Source organism: Ahaetulla prasina, chromosome 4, assembly GCF_028640845.1.
Source record: "Ahaetulla prasina isolate Xishuangbanna chromosome 4, ASM2864084v1, whole genome shotgun sequence".
Classification (NCBI taxonomy): Eukaryota; Metazoa; Chordata; class Lepidosauria; order Squamata; family Colubridae; genus Ahaetulla; species Ahaetulla prasina.
In genome coordinates, this window is record NC_080542.1 from 149308140 (window position 1) to 149322721 (window position 14582).

The window sequence follows — 14582 nt, forward strand, 5'->3', positions numbered from 1 at the left end:
GAGCGAGTAGCCCGAAACAGGGCGGCCGGGCGGTTATCTGCCAACGCAATGAGGGAGGAGACGTAGCAACGTCTTGCTTCCCTCATTGCCACTAGGTAGGTCCTAGTATAGGACCTAACTAGTGTCTGATCAGCCTCCGAACAACTGGACCTCCAGGAACTCTCTAGGCGTCTTCTTCGGCGTTTCATCCCCCTCAGCTCCTCGGAGAACCAGGGAGCTGGTTGAGACCTACGCTGGGTCAGAGGCCGCAAAGGCACGACACGGTCCAAGGCCCCCGCCACGGCCCGTTCCCAAGCCGCGACAAGGTTCCTCAGCCGTGCCGTGAGCCAGACCCTCAGGAAACGGCCCAAGCTCTGTCTGGAACCTCTCCGGGTCCATCAGGCGCCTGGGACGGAACCAACGTATTGGTTCCGTCTCCCTGCGGTGTTGAGTGGCGGTCAGAAAGTCCAGGCGAAGGAGAGAGTGATCTGACCATGACAAAGGTTTGATGACTAAATCCCTCAAATCCAGATCCTTCAACCACTGACCAGAGATGAAAATCAAATCCAGTGTGCCACCCCCACTGTGAGTAGGGCCATCAACTACTTGAGTCAGGTCCAAGGCCTTCATGGAAGCTGTGAACTCCCGAGCAACTGAAGATGACATGCCGGTCGATGGCAAGTTAAAGTCCCCCATGACAATAAGTCTGGGGGTCTCCACCACCACTCCAGCAAGCACCTCCAGGAGCTTGGGCAGGGCTGCTGTCACGCCACAAGGAGCCAGGTACGTGACAAACAAGCCCATCTGACATCTATGACCCCACCTCACAAAGAGGGATTCACACCTGGCAATCTGAGGTACAGTGGTCTCCCTCGGCTCCAGACTCTCTCTAATCACAACCGCCACCCCTCCACCCCTACCCTGGGCCCTCGGCTGATGGAGTGCACGGAAACCCGGTGGGCACATTTGAACAAGGGGCACACCCCCTTCTGCGCCCAACCAGGTCTCCGTAATGCCCATAAGGTCCGCGGCACCCCCCTGAATAAGATCATAAATTAGGGGGGCCTTATTGACCACGGACCGTGTGTTGCACAGCATCAGCCAAAGGCCCGGGCTCTGAGGATCTTGACCATCCGGGAAATGGGAGAAGTCTGAGGGCTCGGGTTGATGAAAAACGAGAGAGAGAGAGAGAGAGAGAAAGAATAGACTAGAATAGAATAGAATAGATTTTTTTTTATTGGCCAAGTGTGATTGGACACACAAGGAATTTGTCTTGGTGCATATGCTCTCAGTGTACATAAAAGAAAAGATCATCAAGAATTCTAAGGTGCAATACTTAATGATAGTCACAGAGTACAAATAAGCAATCAGGAAACAATATCAATATAAATTGTTAAGGATACAAATAACAAAGTTACAGTCATAAGTGGAAAGAAAGAAAGAAAGAGAGTGATTGATGAAAAATGATACATAGACAGACAGACAGAGCAGCCTCTCTTCCTACAAGTCCCATGCTCCGCAGCCGGGTGGGGGGGGGGGAGAGACAGAGAGAGACTGCGTATGGGTGTCAGTCCCCCCCACCCCCAACAATGCAGCTCCGCCCGGCCTTTGCGTCGCCCGCGGGCGCCAGGGCCAGAGCCCGCCCCCCGCTCCTCCTCTCCTGCCCTCCTTCCAGCGGGCGGAGCCGGGGCGTCGTCGCCGAGGCGCCCCTCTTTTCCCCCGACCCCCGCCTTTGTTCTCGTCGAGAGGCGCTGCCACCCCCGCCATGGAGGCGCCGAGACCCCGGCCAGGGCCGGTAAGATTCCTCCACCCCCACCGTCCGCTGCCCTCCGCTCCCCATCTGCAGTCGGGAAAAACACGAAAGGCTTTGCTGCTCCTATCCGAGGGGCTGCCGGGCCTCCCCCGTAACACCCCCTCCCCCCGTCGGCCTTGGGGGGTGGGTACACCGAGGGGGTCTTTCCTCCCCCTCGATCAGCCCTGCGGGGTCCCCGGGGGGGTCCTTCCTCCCTATTTACGAGGCTGCATCAGCCACTTTCGCCATTTCTAAGCCCCTCCCCCCGGCCTTGGAGGTAGGGGTGGGTATATCAAGGGGGGGAGTCCCCACCCCCCGGAACAACCTCGGGGGTCTCCGTCCCGCGCTGGGCTCCCCATCCCCTCCTGGCGGCCTGGGGAGAAAGAAAAAGACCGCGGTTGCATCAGTCAAAGCGGCCCTTTCATTGCTTCGCGATTTCTCACCACCGCCCCCCCCCCCCGAGCGGAGAGATGGATGGGGAGGGTTGTGGGCCGGAGAGAGGGGGGAGGTCCCCACCCCCAGTCAAAATGGCCGACCCTGAGAGCCATGCTCTGCCCCAGAAGGCCCTCCCCATTCCCCGACTTGGGGGTGGGGGGAGGGAGAGTCGGGATTCAGGCTTCAAAGAAAGGGGTAAGGGGTGTCCCGCTTTGGGAGATACATTGTGTAGGGCGGGGTGGTGTCTTCACTTTGAAGTAGCTTTCTGTAGGGGACCGCAGAGGTTTTGAGGGGTAGTCCCGGGTGGGGTGGGGTGGGTGGGGTAGGGGAGGGGAGGCAATCGCCGCTACGAATAAGCTGTGCAATTTTCCTTTGGGGGCATGACGTAATCTGTTTGGTTAATGCCCCACTCCATTTCCCCAAGGACCCCATCCTCATAGGTCCCAAAAAGAATAGAATTTAGAATAGAATTTTATTGGCCAAGTGTGATTGGACACACAAGGGATTTGTCTTGGTGCATATGCTCTCAGTGTACATAAAAGAAGAGATACGTTCATCAAGGTACAACATTTACAACACAATTGATGATCAATATATCAATATAAATCATAAGGATTGCTAGCAACAAGTTAGAGTCATACAGTCATAAGTGGAAAGAGATTGGTGATGGGAACGATGAGAAGATTAATAGTAGTGCAGATTCAGTAAATAATCTGACAGTGTTGAGGGAATTATTTGTTTAGCAGTATATAGTTTAAACTATAAAGCTAAGCTTATAGTAGAAAAGAACAGGCAAATATTAAGATGTAACTACCAAAGGCCTCTCTCCCTTCCTCCCAGGAAAAAGCACTCTGTGCAGGCCCAGTGAACAGCTGCTGTCAATCTCCCCCCCCCTTGCTTTTCGAACCCCAAATCTCTCTGAGAAGTCTTAGCTACCTTGGCTGCCTTGGAGAGGGTCTTTCTCTCCTCTCTCTCCTATCTATCATATTTCAATAATTTATCTATCTATCCATTATATATACATACATATAAATATACATACATACATACATACATATATATGAGAAGCCATCGAGATAGAAAAACGCCCACACAGCATGAACAAAAGAGATAATACCTTCCGTCTACCAGCCATTTGGAAACCCGCCCTTATTGACAAACGAGTCCCTAACACGAGGAATGACACCAGACCCACACTCACGAGGTCCACACAGGATGTCACCACCGCACATCCACCCAGAAAGCAGACCCAAACCCACACTGATCATGAAGCACAACCGAGGACCAGAAGCCAGACCGCAGCTGCAACATTAGCCATTTCAAACCCCTCCAATCCATACATACAGCAGACAGACACCCACTATGAAGATGTAGCAGGACCACGAACACGAAGCCAAACAACAGCAATGCAGCTCACCAGCTCAAATCCCCCTGCAGCTCAGACTAATCTGAGCACAACCAAGGCCCCACCCAAAGGGGACACACCCCCATCCAATCAGAGCACAGAAAAAACCCCATCCAATCAGAGCACAGCCAAGCTCCCACCCAATCAGTTCAAACCCCCACTAGCAGTTAAAAGGAAGAAACAGCTGCGATCACACATTGCTCCCAGAAGCACGAAGCTGAAGCCTGAAGATGACGAATGAGACTTCGTCGAAACGTCGCCAAGACACTTCCAATTTTACACGGGAGAAAACCCGAACAACCAAAGACCTATATACAAACACCCGTGAAAACCTCAGAAAACAAATATATATATATATATATCTCCATCTATCCATCCATCCATCCATGTCTGTCTGTCTATCTTTCTCCCTATCTATTTAGCTATCTAGCTCTCCCCCCACTTCTATCTATCTACTGGTGTCTGGTGTCTGTCTTTCTATCTATCTATCCATCTATCTACTACATACTTATCTACCTATCTCTATTTAGCTACCTAGTTCTCTCTCTCTTTTCTTTCTTTCTTCTTTATCTACCTATCTCTATTTAGCTATCTAGCTCTCTCTTTTCTTTCTTTCTTTCTTTCTTTCTTTCTTTCTTTCTTCTTTATCTACCTATCTCTGTCTGTCTATCTTTTCTTTCTTTCTTTCTTTTTCTCTCCTTTCTTTCTTCTTTATCTACCTACCTACCTACCTATCTCTAGTTAGCTATCTAGCTCTCTCTTTCCCTCTCTTTTTTCTATCTAACATTTATCTATCTAATCTCTCTTATCTGTCTATCTCTCTCTTTTTCTTTTCTTTCTTTCCTTCTTTCTTCCTCTTTCTTTTCTTTCTTTCTTCTTTACCTACCTACCTATCTTTTCTTTCTCTAGCTAGCTAGCTAGCTTTCTCTCTTTATCTATCTATCTATCTATCTATCTATCTATCTATCTATCTATCTATCTATCTATCTATCTATCTATCATCTATCTATCTATCTTTCTTATCTACCTATCTCTGTCTGTCTCTATCCCCTCTCGCAGTTACTATTATGGAGCCAGGTACCAGAGCCCAAAGTTCTTGAGTATCTGTAGAGATAATAGGGATCCTTTGGGCCCCAGATTCAAATCCAGGGATGGTTTCTTTGCTGGTTCAGGTGACCTTTGAGGACGTGGCAGTCTATTTCTCCCGGGAAGAATGGGAAGAGTTAAGTGAATGGCAACGGGAGCTCTACCAAGCGGTGATGATGGAGAATTACGAGGCAGTTCTGTCCTTGGGTAAGAACGACTTCATTGCTCAGATCCTGGAGGGAAGAGGGTAAGTGACTTCCCAGGGTCCTCCTTGGCCCCAGCTTTCTGTCTCCAACAGTGATCAGCTGGATCCTTCATGGGGCGGGCGGGACCTTCAAGCAGCAAGAACTGAAGGCCGCAGACCTTCTCCCCTTGGGGAATCTTTGACGGTGGAGCTTCCATTGCCCTAGCCAAGGCCATGGTGACAGTCTCCACAGCCTCTTCGGTACCATCCGTGCCAGAATCTAGAAGTTTCCCCGGCTGGAGAACATTTGGTTGTCAGATGCCCCCCCCTTCCCTCCAGTCTCCGAAACGGAGTCGCCAGTGGTTCCTCGTGAGATCAAGCCCGTCTTCCGAATCCCACCCTGGGTTTTTGACGATCCGATTTGTAGTCCAACCGCTCTGAAATGAAGGGTGGGTCGGAAAGGGCCGCGGAGGTCCTCGAATCTCAAAGCCAGGGAAGCAGATTAAAAAAATATCCGTCAAGATGGCGGGCCAGCCTCTGCTTGAATACCTCCGGGGACAAGGAACTCATCACCGGTGGCATTTGGTAAGGACGTTTCGTCTGACGTTTGTTCGGGGCCTACCGACCTCTCTGTGAAGTCCGCGAATAAAAGAGAATCTTTGTAGCTCAGGGGCGAACTGTGGGGGTCCTTGGTGCTCTCTGAGCTTGGAGGTTTTCTCGCAGACGTCTCGTGACCCAACTAGGGAACGTCATCAAGGCTAGGAGGAGGAGGAGGAGGACTGTGAGGTCCTTGGTGCTCTGAGCTTGGGGGTTTTCTTATGGACCCAACTAGGGAACATAATCAATGCTAGAAGAGAAGTTGTGGAAAGGAGGAGGAGAAGGAAAAGGACTGTAGTAGTTCTTGGTATTCTCTGAGCTTGATGGTTTTCTTGCAAATGTTTCATAGCCCAATTATGTAACATCTTCAGTGCTAGAAGGGAGTGAGGTTAAAGAAAAGATCCCATTCCCTTCTAGCACTGATGATATTACCTAGTTTGGTATTGAAACATCTACCAGAAAACCACCAAGCTCAGAGAGCAGCAGGGTCCGTACTTCCCCTTCCTCTGGGCTCTGGGGACCAAAATAGGCATGGAATGGGCTGAGACCCCCTTTGCTTTTCTCTTGTTTCCAACAGGACCCCTGCCCGCCAAGCCGCGGATTATCAACCAAATTGAACAGAAGGAGGCCGTTGTCACGGGAGAATTGTGGAAGCCGTGCAAATGGACAGATGCCCAGGGCCAGTGGCTGGGTCAGAATTTTTTACCGTTTTTTTTTAACCGATAAGAAAAAGTCGTCATTTTTAGAGTTCAGGTAGTCCTCGACTTACAACGCTTCATTTGTTACAACGGCACTGAAAAACATGTGACCGTTTTTCACCCTTAACGACCGTTGCCGCACCCCCGCGGTCACGAGGTCAAAATTCAGACGCTTGGCTACTGAGTGACATTTATGATGGTTTGCCGTGTCCCACAATCTCCTTTTGCAACCTTCTGACAAGCCAAATTCAACGGGGAAGCCAGATTCATTTCACAGACGTGTTCCTCACTGAATGGAAAGGGATTCACTTAACCACGTTGGCAAGAAGGGTTGTAAAACGGGACAACACTCACTCAACGTACGTCTCACTTAGCAACAGAAATTATTAGTAATAATATAGTAATATTAGTAATAATATGAATAATATAAAGCTTTACAGTCCTCTCTAAGCAGTTCACAAAGTCAGCCTATTTTCCCCAACAATCTGGATCCTCATTTTAGTAACCACGGAGGGACGGAAGGCCGAGTCAAAGACTTGAGACCTGAACAGTTGAACTGCTGGCAGTTGGCAGTCAACACTGTAAGCTGCCCTGAGTCTTCGGAGAAGGGCGGGATATAAATGTAAACAAAAAAACAACAACAAAAAAACAGAATTAGCCTGCAAGTCTGCATTCTAACCACCGTGCCGTGATGGATCTTAAATTACTAATTCATTAATTATTAATTTATTAAATGAAATGATTGGCTCAGTTGAGGTCATAAATCAAGGACTACCTGAATTGATTTTTTTTAAAAAATGTGGTCCAATCATAGGTGATGCCAGCTGTTATAGAACAAAATGCTACAATAACAAAAATTGTGAAACAAACTCATTTTCGGAGTGGTGTTTTTGAGAATAATTGTTGTCATGGGTTGGTGAACACTGGCGTATGACTCAAAACACGTCAGTTTTGACACGGGTGTCATTGGTGGTCTGTCATGGATTGAGGCCCCAAGCCTGCTTGGAATCTCGCAAAAAATTCTCTGGAATAACATTGTCTGCTGGGAATGAGATCTCAGTGACAATATTTGGTTTGGAGATCGGCGAGAGGCAGGCCAAAAAGCCAAGATGGCGTCTGCAGGTGCCCGATGCACATGCAAAGGGGCTTTCGCAGTGTGGGGGCCATCTTGATTTGTGATGGTGGCCAACACCCTGCAGATGCTTCTGAGAGGGAGGTGAGTAGAAAGGTGGTCGTGGAATTGACACTACCGTCTTGAGATTGGGAGTAGGTTGTTCGGTAACCGTTTTTTGGGTGGGGAGGGAGCATTGAGAAGAAATGGGGAAGAAATCTAATTATGATTCTGCGCCACGCCCTTGGTGATGAGGTGTTCTCTTTCCTCCAGCAGAAGATGGCATCCGGATGGTGGAGGACGATGAGGGCAGAGGGGAGCCTGGGCCCCCTGCGATACCCACCGTGAAGAGGAAGAAAGGCCGCCCCCGGACCGCCAACCCAGTCCCCAAACCCGAAAGCAAAGCTCCCCCCCGGGTGACATTGAAGATGAACCCACCGAAGTGTCCCGAGTGCGGTAAAAGCTTCCTCAGCAACGTGGCCATGACCATCCACATCCGGACCCACACCGGGGAACGCCCATTCAAATGCCACCTCTGCCCTAAAGCCTTCCCCTCCCGGGGGGATCTCAAGAGGCACATCAAAACCCACCTGCGCAAGAAGCCGCCCCCGCCGGTGATGGCCCGCAGCGGCTCCTCGAAAAAGACCTTGGCGGCCAAGATGCAGCTGCAGTGTCACCTGCGCTGCCTACCAGATCCGAAGAAACCATACAACTGTGTGCAGTGCGGGAAGAGGTTCAACAAGAAGCAGAGCCTGCGCAAGCATCAGGGGACGCACTCCACGGAACGTCCCTTTGCCTGCCTGGAGTGCGGGCGCAGCTTCCGGCTCAAGCAGATCCTGGTGGCGCACATGGCCTCACACATCAAGGAGCGCCCCTTCGCCTGCGATCAGTGCGGGAAGTGCTTTGCGCAGGAACGCAACGTGCGCAGTCACCAGCGGGTGCACACCGGTGAGAAACCCTTCCTATGCATGGCGTGTGGAAAGCGCTTTGGCTACAAGCAGCACTTGGTCAAGCACCTGCGCTTCCACACCGGCGAGCGGCCCTACAGCTGCCCTGAGTGCGGAAAGACCTTCCGAGACAAGGCCACGCTGAACATCCACTACCGCATGCACACCGGCGAGCGGCCGTACCGTTGCCCATTCTGCAGCAAGACCTGCCGGCAGAAGCAACACCTCAACAGCCACCTGAAGGTCCACCGTGGGGAGAAGCTGCCCCCAGGGGACACCACCGGAGTCGCCTTGCAAAGGGCCCGTGCCAAGGAGAAGCCGTACGAATGTCCGCAGTGTCAGAAGCGCTTCCGGAACAAGAAGATCATGTTGGTACACCAGAAGACCCACAAAGAGGAACCTTTGCCACGAAGCGTCCCACTGAAGAAAAAGTGGGATCCAGTTGTGGGAGATAGAAAGGCCCCCAGGGCAGGCCAAGGGGCAGGGAAGAAGAGGAAGGATGTGGGGCTCACCTCGGGGATGGCTTCCGTCTCCTCGAAGATGGTTCCCATTAGCTGCACCGATTGTGGGAGGCGGTTCACACAGAAGAAGTACCTGACATTGCATCAGAGGAGCCACAGGTGAGGAGACACCACTTCCTGTTGGAATCTCATCTTCGGCAAAGATGCTTGGATAGTGCACAGCAGCCGCTGTGGAGGAGTTGCCCATTTGGAACACATTCCGCGCAGAACTGTGTAGACTCAGCGCTGCGAGAAAAGTCTCTTTATTGCAGACGGTGGAACTGTTTCACCTGCGGCACTGCTCAAAAAGGAAGCCCCCCCCCCTTCTCCAGGACTGAAATCCACCAGCTTTTACTCCTGCCCTTTTGGGTCAAGAGATAGCCAGCTGTTCTTCTGGTCTTGAGAGCAGACAGACACTGCTGCGGGTTTCAGCCCTCTCTCTCTCTCTCTCTCTCACTCTCTCTGTGTGTGTGTCTCATCTGAGCAACCAGGACCATCAAGACAAGCCTGAAACGGGCGATCATAGTTTCGTGAGCCTTCAGAAGTGTGTAACACTTAGCCCGAAAGACCCCCAAATCCAAAGGGGAACATTGTCCTACTCGATCTGTGAAACATTTAATGGCTGTTCCAATGGTGTTTATCCCTAAATACAGTTTAGTGACCGTTTAAAGTTACAATGGAAAATGGGTTGTAGGACTGTTTGTCACACTTTCGCCCCCAGGGTTGCATGATCAAAATTCAGACTCTTGGCACCAGCTTCGTATTTATGACAGTTGCTGTGTCCCAATGTCATGTGATCCCGTTTTGTGGTCGTCTGACCCGCAAAGTCAAGGGCGAAGCCAGATTCACTTAACAACCATGTTATTAACTAAACAACCACAGTGATTCAGTTAATAATGGTGGGAAAAAAGGTTGTCGCACACCAGTATCCAGTTAACCAATCCAGTAACCAATATCTCGCTTAACAACAAATTCGGGGCTCTGTTGTGGTCATAAATCGAGGACTACCTAAATGCCAAAGGGTCCCTTATTCCTGCAAATGCCCTCTGATGTAGCTTCGCTGTTCCTCGCACCCTGGGAGGCTTTTGGGACGCTGAGACTTTTACTATGTGAGAAATTGCCACAAATTTGCCCCAATACAGGAACTTGCTTATCGGGGTGTAGGCTTCTGGGTCCAGCAGGCCGGAGTCTGATCAAAGAACAACATTTCGAATCCGCTGCAATAAACCAGAATATGGAAGAGGAGGAGGATTGTGGGGTCCCTGGTGCTCTCTGAGCTGGGTGGTTTTCTTGTAGACATTTCGTGACCCAACTGGGTAATGTCATCAGTGCTAGAAGGTAGTGGGGTTTGCAAACGAGGAGGAGGAGGACCATGATGACAACTGTGGGGTCATCAGTGCTCTGAGCTTGGTAGTGTTCTTGACCTTTCATGACCCAACTAGGGAACATCATCAGTTCTAGAAGGGAGGGGTTTGCAAACAGGAGGTGGTGGAGGAGGAGGAGGAAAGAAAAGATGCACCTTGAACAAAAGGACAAGTTGAGTGCACAAATCTATTGCTGGCTGCCTGGGAGAATTGTGTGGGTTGTTCCCCAAGGCTGGTCGATCCCAGATCCACTTTCAAAGGGTTGTTGGATGCTGGTCTTGAAAATTCCCTTTGCAGGGAGCAGACCCAGCCACAACAAAGGGAAGAATAACAGGAGAAAGGGACCTCGGAGGTCTTCTAGTCAAACTCCCTGCTTGAGCAGGAGACCTTTACAGAATGACACAATTGCAGAGTCAGAAGGGGCCTTGGAGGTCATCTGGTCCAACCCCCTGCTCAAGAAAAACACCCTATACCATTTCAGACAGATCTGTCCAGTCTCTTAAAAATTCTGGGGTTCTTTTATGCTTTCTGAGCTTGGTGGTTTTCTTGCCGACATCACATTATCACACATTACTAACATCAGCAGTGCGAGAAAGAGTTTGCGACATCTTCCTTTTTATTGCCGAATTTAATCCGTTTATATTCAAAGATATTACTTTAATTTCTTCCTCCATTTCTTATTTATTTACTTGTGCTGTTGATCTAGTCATTCTTATCTCTTTGTTCTCCAATTTCTTTTGGTTGAGCTCCCTCTCTTATTGCTTTCTCTTCTTGTTCTTTAGTTGTCTCCCTTCACTGCTCTTTCTTTTCCTCCTGTTGTCCATCCCTCCTTTCTTCTCTCAATCTCTCTTGTTCTTGAAGACCTATGTGTTGTTCATAAAATCTCTCTGCTTTTTCTGTTGAATCTAATCTGAATTTTTGCTCTTGCCAATTCACCAACATTCCTTCTGGAATCAGCCATTTATTTTATTTTTATTTATTTTATTTATTTCAATTTTTATACCGCCCTTCTCCCGAAGGACTCAGGGCGGTGTACAGCCTAGTAAAAATACAATATATAAACATTAAAAAGAAATTAAAAAGAAATATTATAACATGGCCAAAATTTTTAAAACCATTTAAAATCATAAGACATAAATACCCCAATAAAATATCAATCCAGTCCCGCTTGAATAAATAGGTGCGTTTTCAGCTCACGGCAGAAGGTCCGAAGATCAGGCACTTGACATAAACCAGGGGGAAGTTCATTCCAGAGCGTAGGAGCTCCAACAGAGAAGGCCCTACCCCTGGGGGTCGCCAGCCGGCATTGCTTGGCGGACGGCACCCTGAGAAGGCCCTCTCTGTGTGAGCGTACGGGTCGGTGGGAGGCATGGGGTAACAGCAGGCGGTCCCGTAAGTACCCGGGCCCTAAGCCATGGAGCGCTTTAAAGGTGGTAACCAAAATCTTGAAGCGCACCCGAAAGACCACAGGAAGCCAGTGCAAGCTGCGCAGGATTGGTGTTACATAGTGTTACATGGGAGCAATGAGTCGCTCCCACTATTATCCCTCTTTTTATCAGACATATTCTCTTCTCAGATCTCGCACTCCTCTTGGGATTTGTTTCAGTGCCACCACTTCTCTCCCTTTGTGTTTTATCGTTGTATTTCTCATCATTTTCAATATCTCTGTCTCAAAGTTTTCTTCGTAAAACTGACATGAATTTCTCTGGGTAAATTATTTCTCATCGCATATCTTGTATACACTCTATATGTGTCATCAATTCCATTTAGAATTTTTTCTTTACTTTCTTCCATCGCCACTGCTAATATCTTTGCTATCTTTGGTAGATTTTCTCCCTTTTTTCCTCCTCAATGTTTTGGAATCTTAAATAAAAGTCAGCCTTGTCTACTTCGAGGCTTAAAATAGTTTTTTCTTGATTTTTATCAATGGTTGTGAGTCTGCGGTCCATCTCTTCCACCTTTTTCTCCATTGCCTCTGCTTTTTCTTCCATTAGTTGCAATCGTTTTTCATTTTTCCCTATTATCTCTTTAACTTCTTTCAATTCTCCCTCCATTCTTTCTAGTCCTTTCTTAAGATCTTCATGTATGTTCTGTAACATATTTTTAAAATCCATATTAATTTTCTCTTGTTGTAATGTAGATTCTGTTGTCTTTATTGATATTGATGGTGATGATAGATGTTGTGTTGCTTTCTTCCCCTTATCCATCTCGTCTCTTCAACTCACCGCACTCAATTTGTAATCCAAATAGTTCAATTCTCGAGTTTCAACTATTTTTTGATTTAAATTCCAAGTTCAAATTCCAAAGCTGCTCTCGAAACCCTCCAGTTCTTGAGACCTTAATCCTCTTAGGTTTATCCAAAAATATACAAAGCTAACCAACAACCACCCAAAAAGCCAGAGCAGAAAAAAAGAGAATGAAAAAATGAAAAAAGAAAAAAGCCAAATTGAGACAAAAATAAAAATTCACCAGTTACAAAATTTCAAAATTTCAAGGTTTCAAAATATTCAAAGTAATCCAAAAGTAAAAATAGGAATTATACCAATTGCACGCACACACACACACACACACACACACACACACCTCCTCCTGTTACAAAAATCACAGGACCACTTCTTATCAGAAACTTCTTGCCATTTTCCAACAATGTCCAAGGTCACTCTGTCTTCTGTGCAATTCTCCTATTTAATTTCTCTGTCACCACTAGATGGCAGTGCTGCTTATTTGAAAGCCACCTTTCCACTGAGCTTTCAACACCGAAATTTAAATTTTAAAATAACAATTCCTAACTATTCATTAGCCATGCAAAATCCTTTTGTCCAAAATGCTTTCAATCCATTAAATTTTAATTTACTGTAATTAGTCTTTATTTCTGGCTTCTGCCCTTTCGCCGCTATTCCGGAAGTGGGGAGGTAGTCTTATTTCTCTGCCTCCCCTCTCCTCTTTGCCATAACTTTCCAAAAATCTTTTTAAAGTTTGAGAGATGAAAATATTAAGGGAACCTTGTTTTCAAGACTTCCGTTTCTAACCCAGATGATTGCCTTTTTCTCTTTCCTTCTTCCGTGTGGCTGCTCCAGCTTTTGACAGCTCCTAATGGCTGTCTTCCTCCTCTGCTGGGTCAAAGGTTGATGCCAGTGCTCCAGGATATGGGGAAGAGCGGTAGAGCCGTGAAGACCCTCCTCTCAAATTGGCCATGCCCCCCTCAAAAGAAAAAGGAATATCCCCAAATCTGGGTGGTAGGCACCCTCCCATGGGTTGTCAGTGATTCCTTCCCATCCAAACCCAGAGAGCCAGGGTTTCCTCAGCAACTCTAAGATGGGGGGGCTTCCAATTCCCAGAATTCCACAGTCAGCAAGAATTCTGGGGGTTGAAGCCCACCTGACTTAAAATTCCTGAGATTAAGGAAGATTGTTTCAGGCTTTCAGATTCTGAAAGATCTCCTGTACGGAGAATTAGTGCAGGGAAAGAGCCTCAGAGGGAGACCTCGGCTGTGATATAAGGATATCTGCAAGAGGGACCTAAAGGCCCTGAGAATGGACATTAACAACTGGGAAACCTTGACCGCCGATCGTTCAGCTTTGAGGCTAAAGACGCAGCATGGCCTCCTCCAATTCGAAGAGACATTTGTTCGGCAGGCTGAGGCAAAGAGGCAGTCCCGGAACCAGCGAAATCTGGGGGCTGGGCAGGGGACAGAATGTATCTGCCTTCAGTGTGGACAGGATTCCCACTCTCAAATTGGCCTTTTTAGCCACACTAGATGCTGTTTCCAGAGCACGATACCATCGTCTTTTGAGACTGAAGGATGCCAATCGAATAGTTTCAGGCTCAGAGAGAGAAACAAAAGAACATCAGAATTGGGTCAGAATTGAATTAGTTAAATGGAAATCACCCGTGTATTTGTGTATTGGTCCATTTGTGGTTTTGGAAAGAGGAATAATCCTTTGTGTTGGAGACCTGGGCTGCTTCGCTGACATGCAAGAAGGAGGGGCGAGAAGACAAGGACAACTTTGGGGACCCGAGGCCTGCATGGGGCTCTTTAAAGCAGGAGCTGTTGGCGGGCACCAAATTCCCACACAGCTAAACGAAAGGAAAAAATCACGCTAACCTGTAACAATGATACACTGATTATTCCAAATGTATGAAATAGTTTTCTCCTGTCGTATTAAAAGTTGCTATTCAGAAGCAATTAGTGGGGGATTTTTTTTTGGAGCGGTGGGTCAGTTTTGCCTTTCAGATTGAAGTGATCTGGATTTAATTTGGGTAGCGACGTCAACGTTTCAGCGACATCCGTGCATCTTTCTGGAACCATTTCCTCCGTCCCCCACCTGGCTCGAACAGATTTGGTCTTTCCCATTAGGATACAGGCAGTCCTCGACATATAATGGTTCAATTAGTGACCATCCAAAGTTACAACGGCCCTGAAAAAAAGCCCTACTTCAGACTTTGTCACACTTACGACTGTCGCACCATGCCTATGGTCACGA

The 14582-nt window shown here is 48.0% G+C and overlaps 1 protein-coding gene across 4 annotated transcripts; it reads left to right on the plus strand.

Moving 5' to 3' along the window:
- The first annotated feature begins 1624 nt into the window (after positions 1-1624).
- Positions 1625-14280, plus strand: LOC131196521 (gastrula zinc finger protein XlCGF57.1-like). 4 transcript variants are annotated; one of them, XM_058179356.1, is made up of 4 exons: positions 1625-1774; positions 4784-4904; positions 6056-6169; positions 7561-14280. In XM_058179356.1, the coding sequence occupies exons 1-4, from the start codon at positions 1745-1747 to the stop codon at positions 8856-8858; spliced, it is 1563 nt and encodes a 520-aa protein (XP_058035339.1). In that variant the 5' UTR covers positions 1625-1744; the 3' UTR covers positions 8859-14280. The 4 variants fall into 4 exon arrangements, with proteins under 4 accessions (XP_058035339.1, XP_058035340.1, XP_058035341.1 ...); XM_058179357.1 differs by having other exon boundaries at positions 7564-14280; XM_058179358.1 differs by lacking the exons at positions 1625-1774; positions 4784-4904 and adding an exon at positions 4949-5466.
- Positions 14281-14582: the final 302 nt, after the last annotated feature.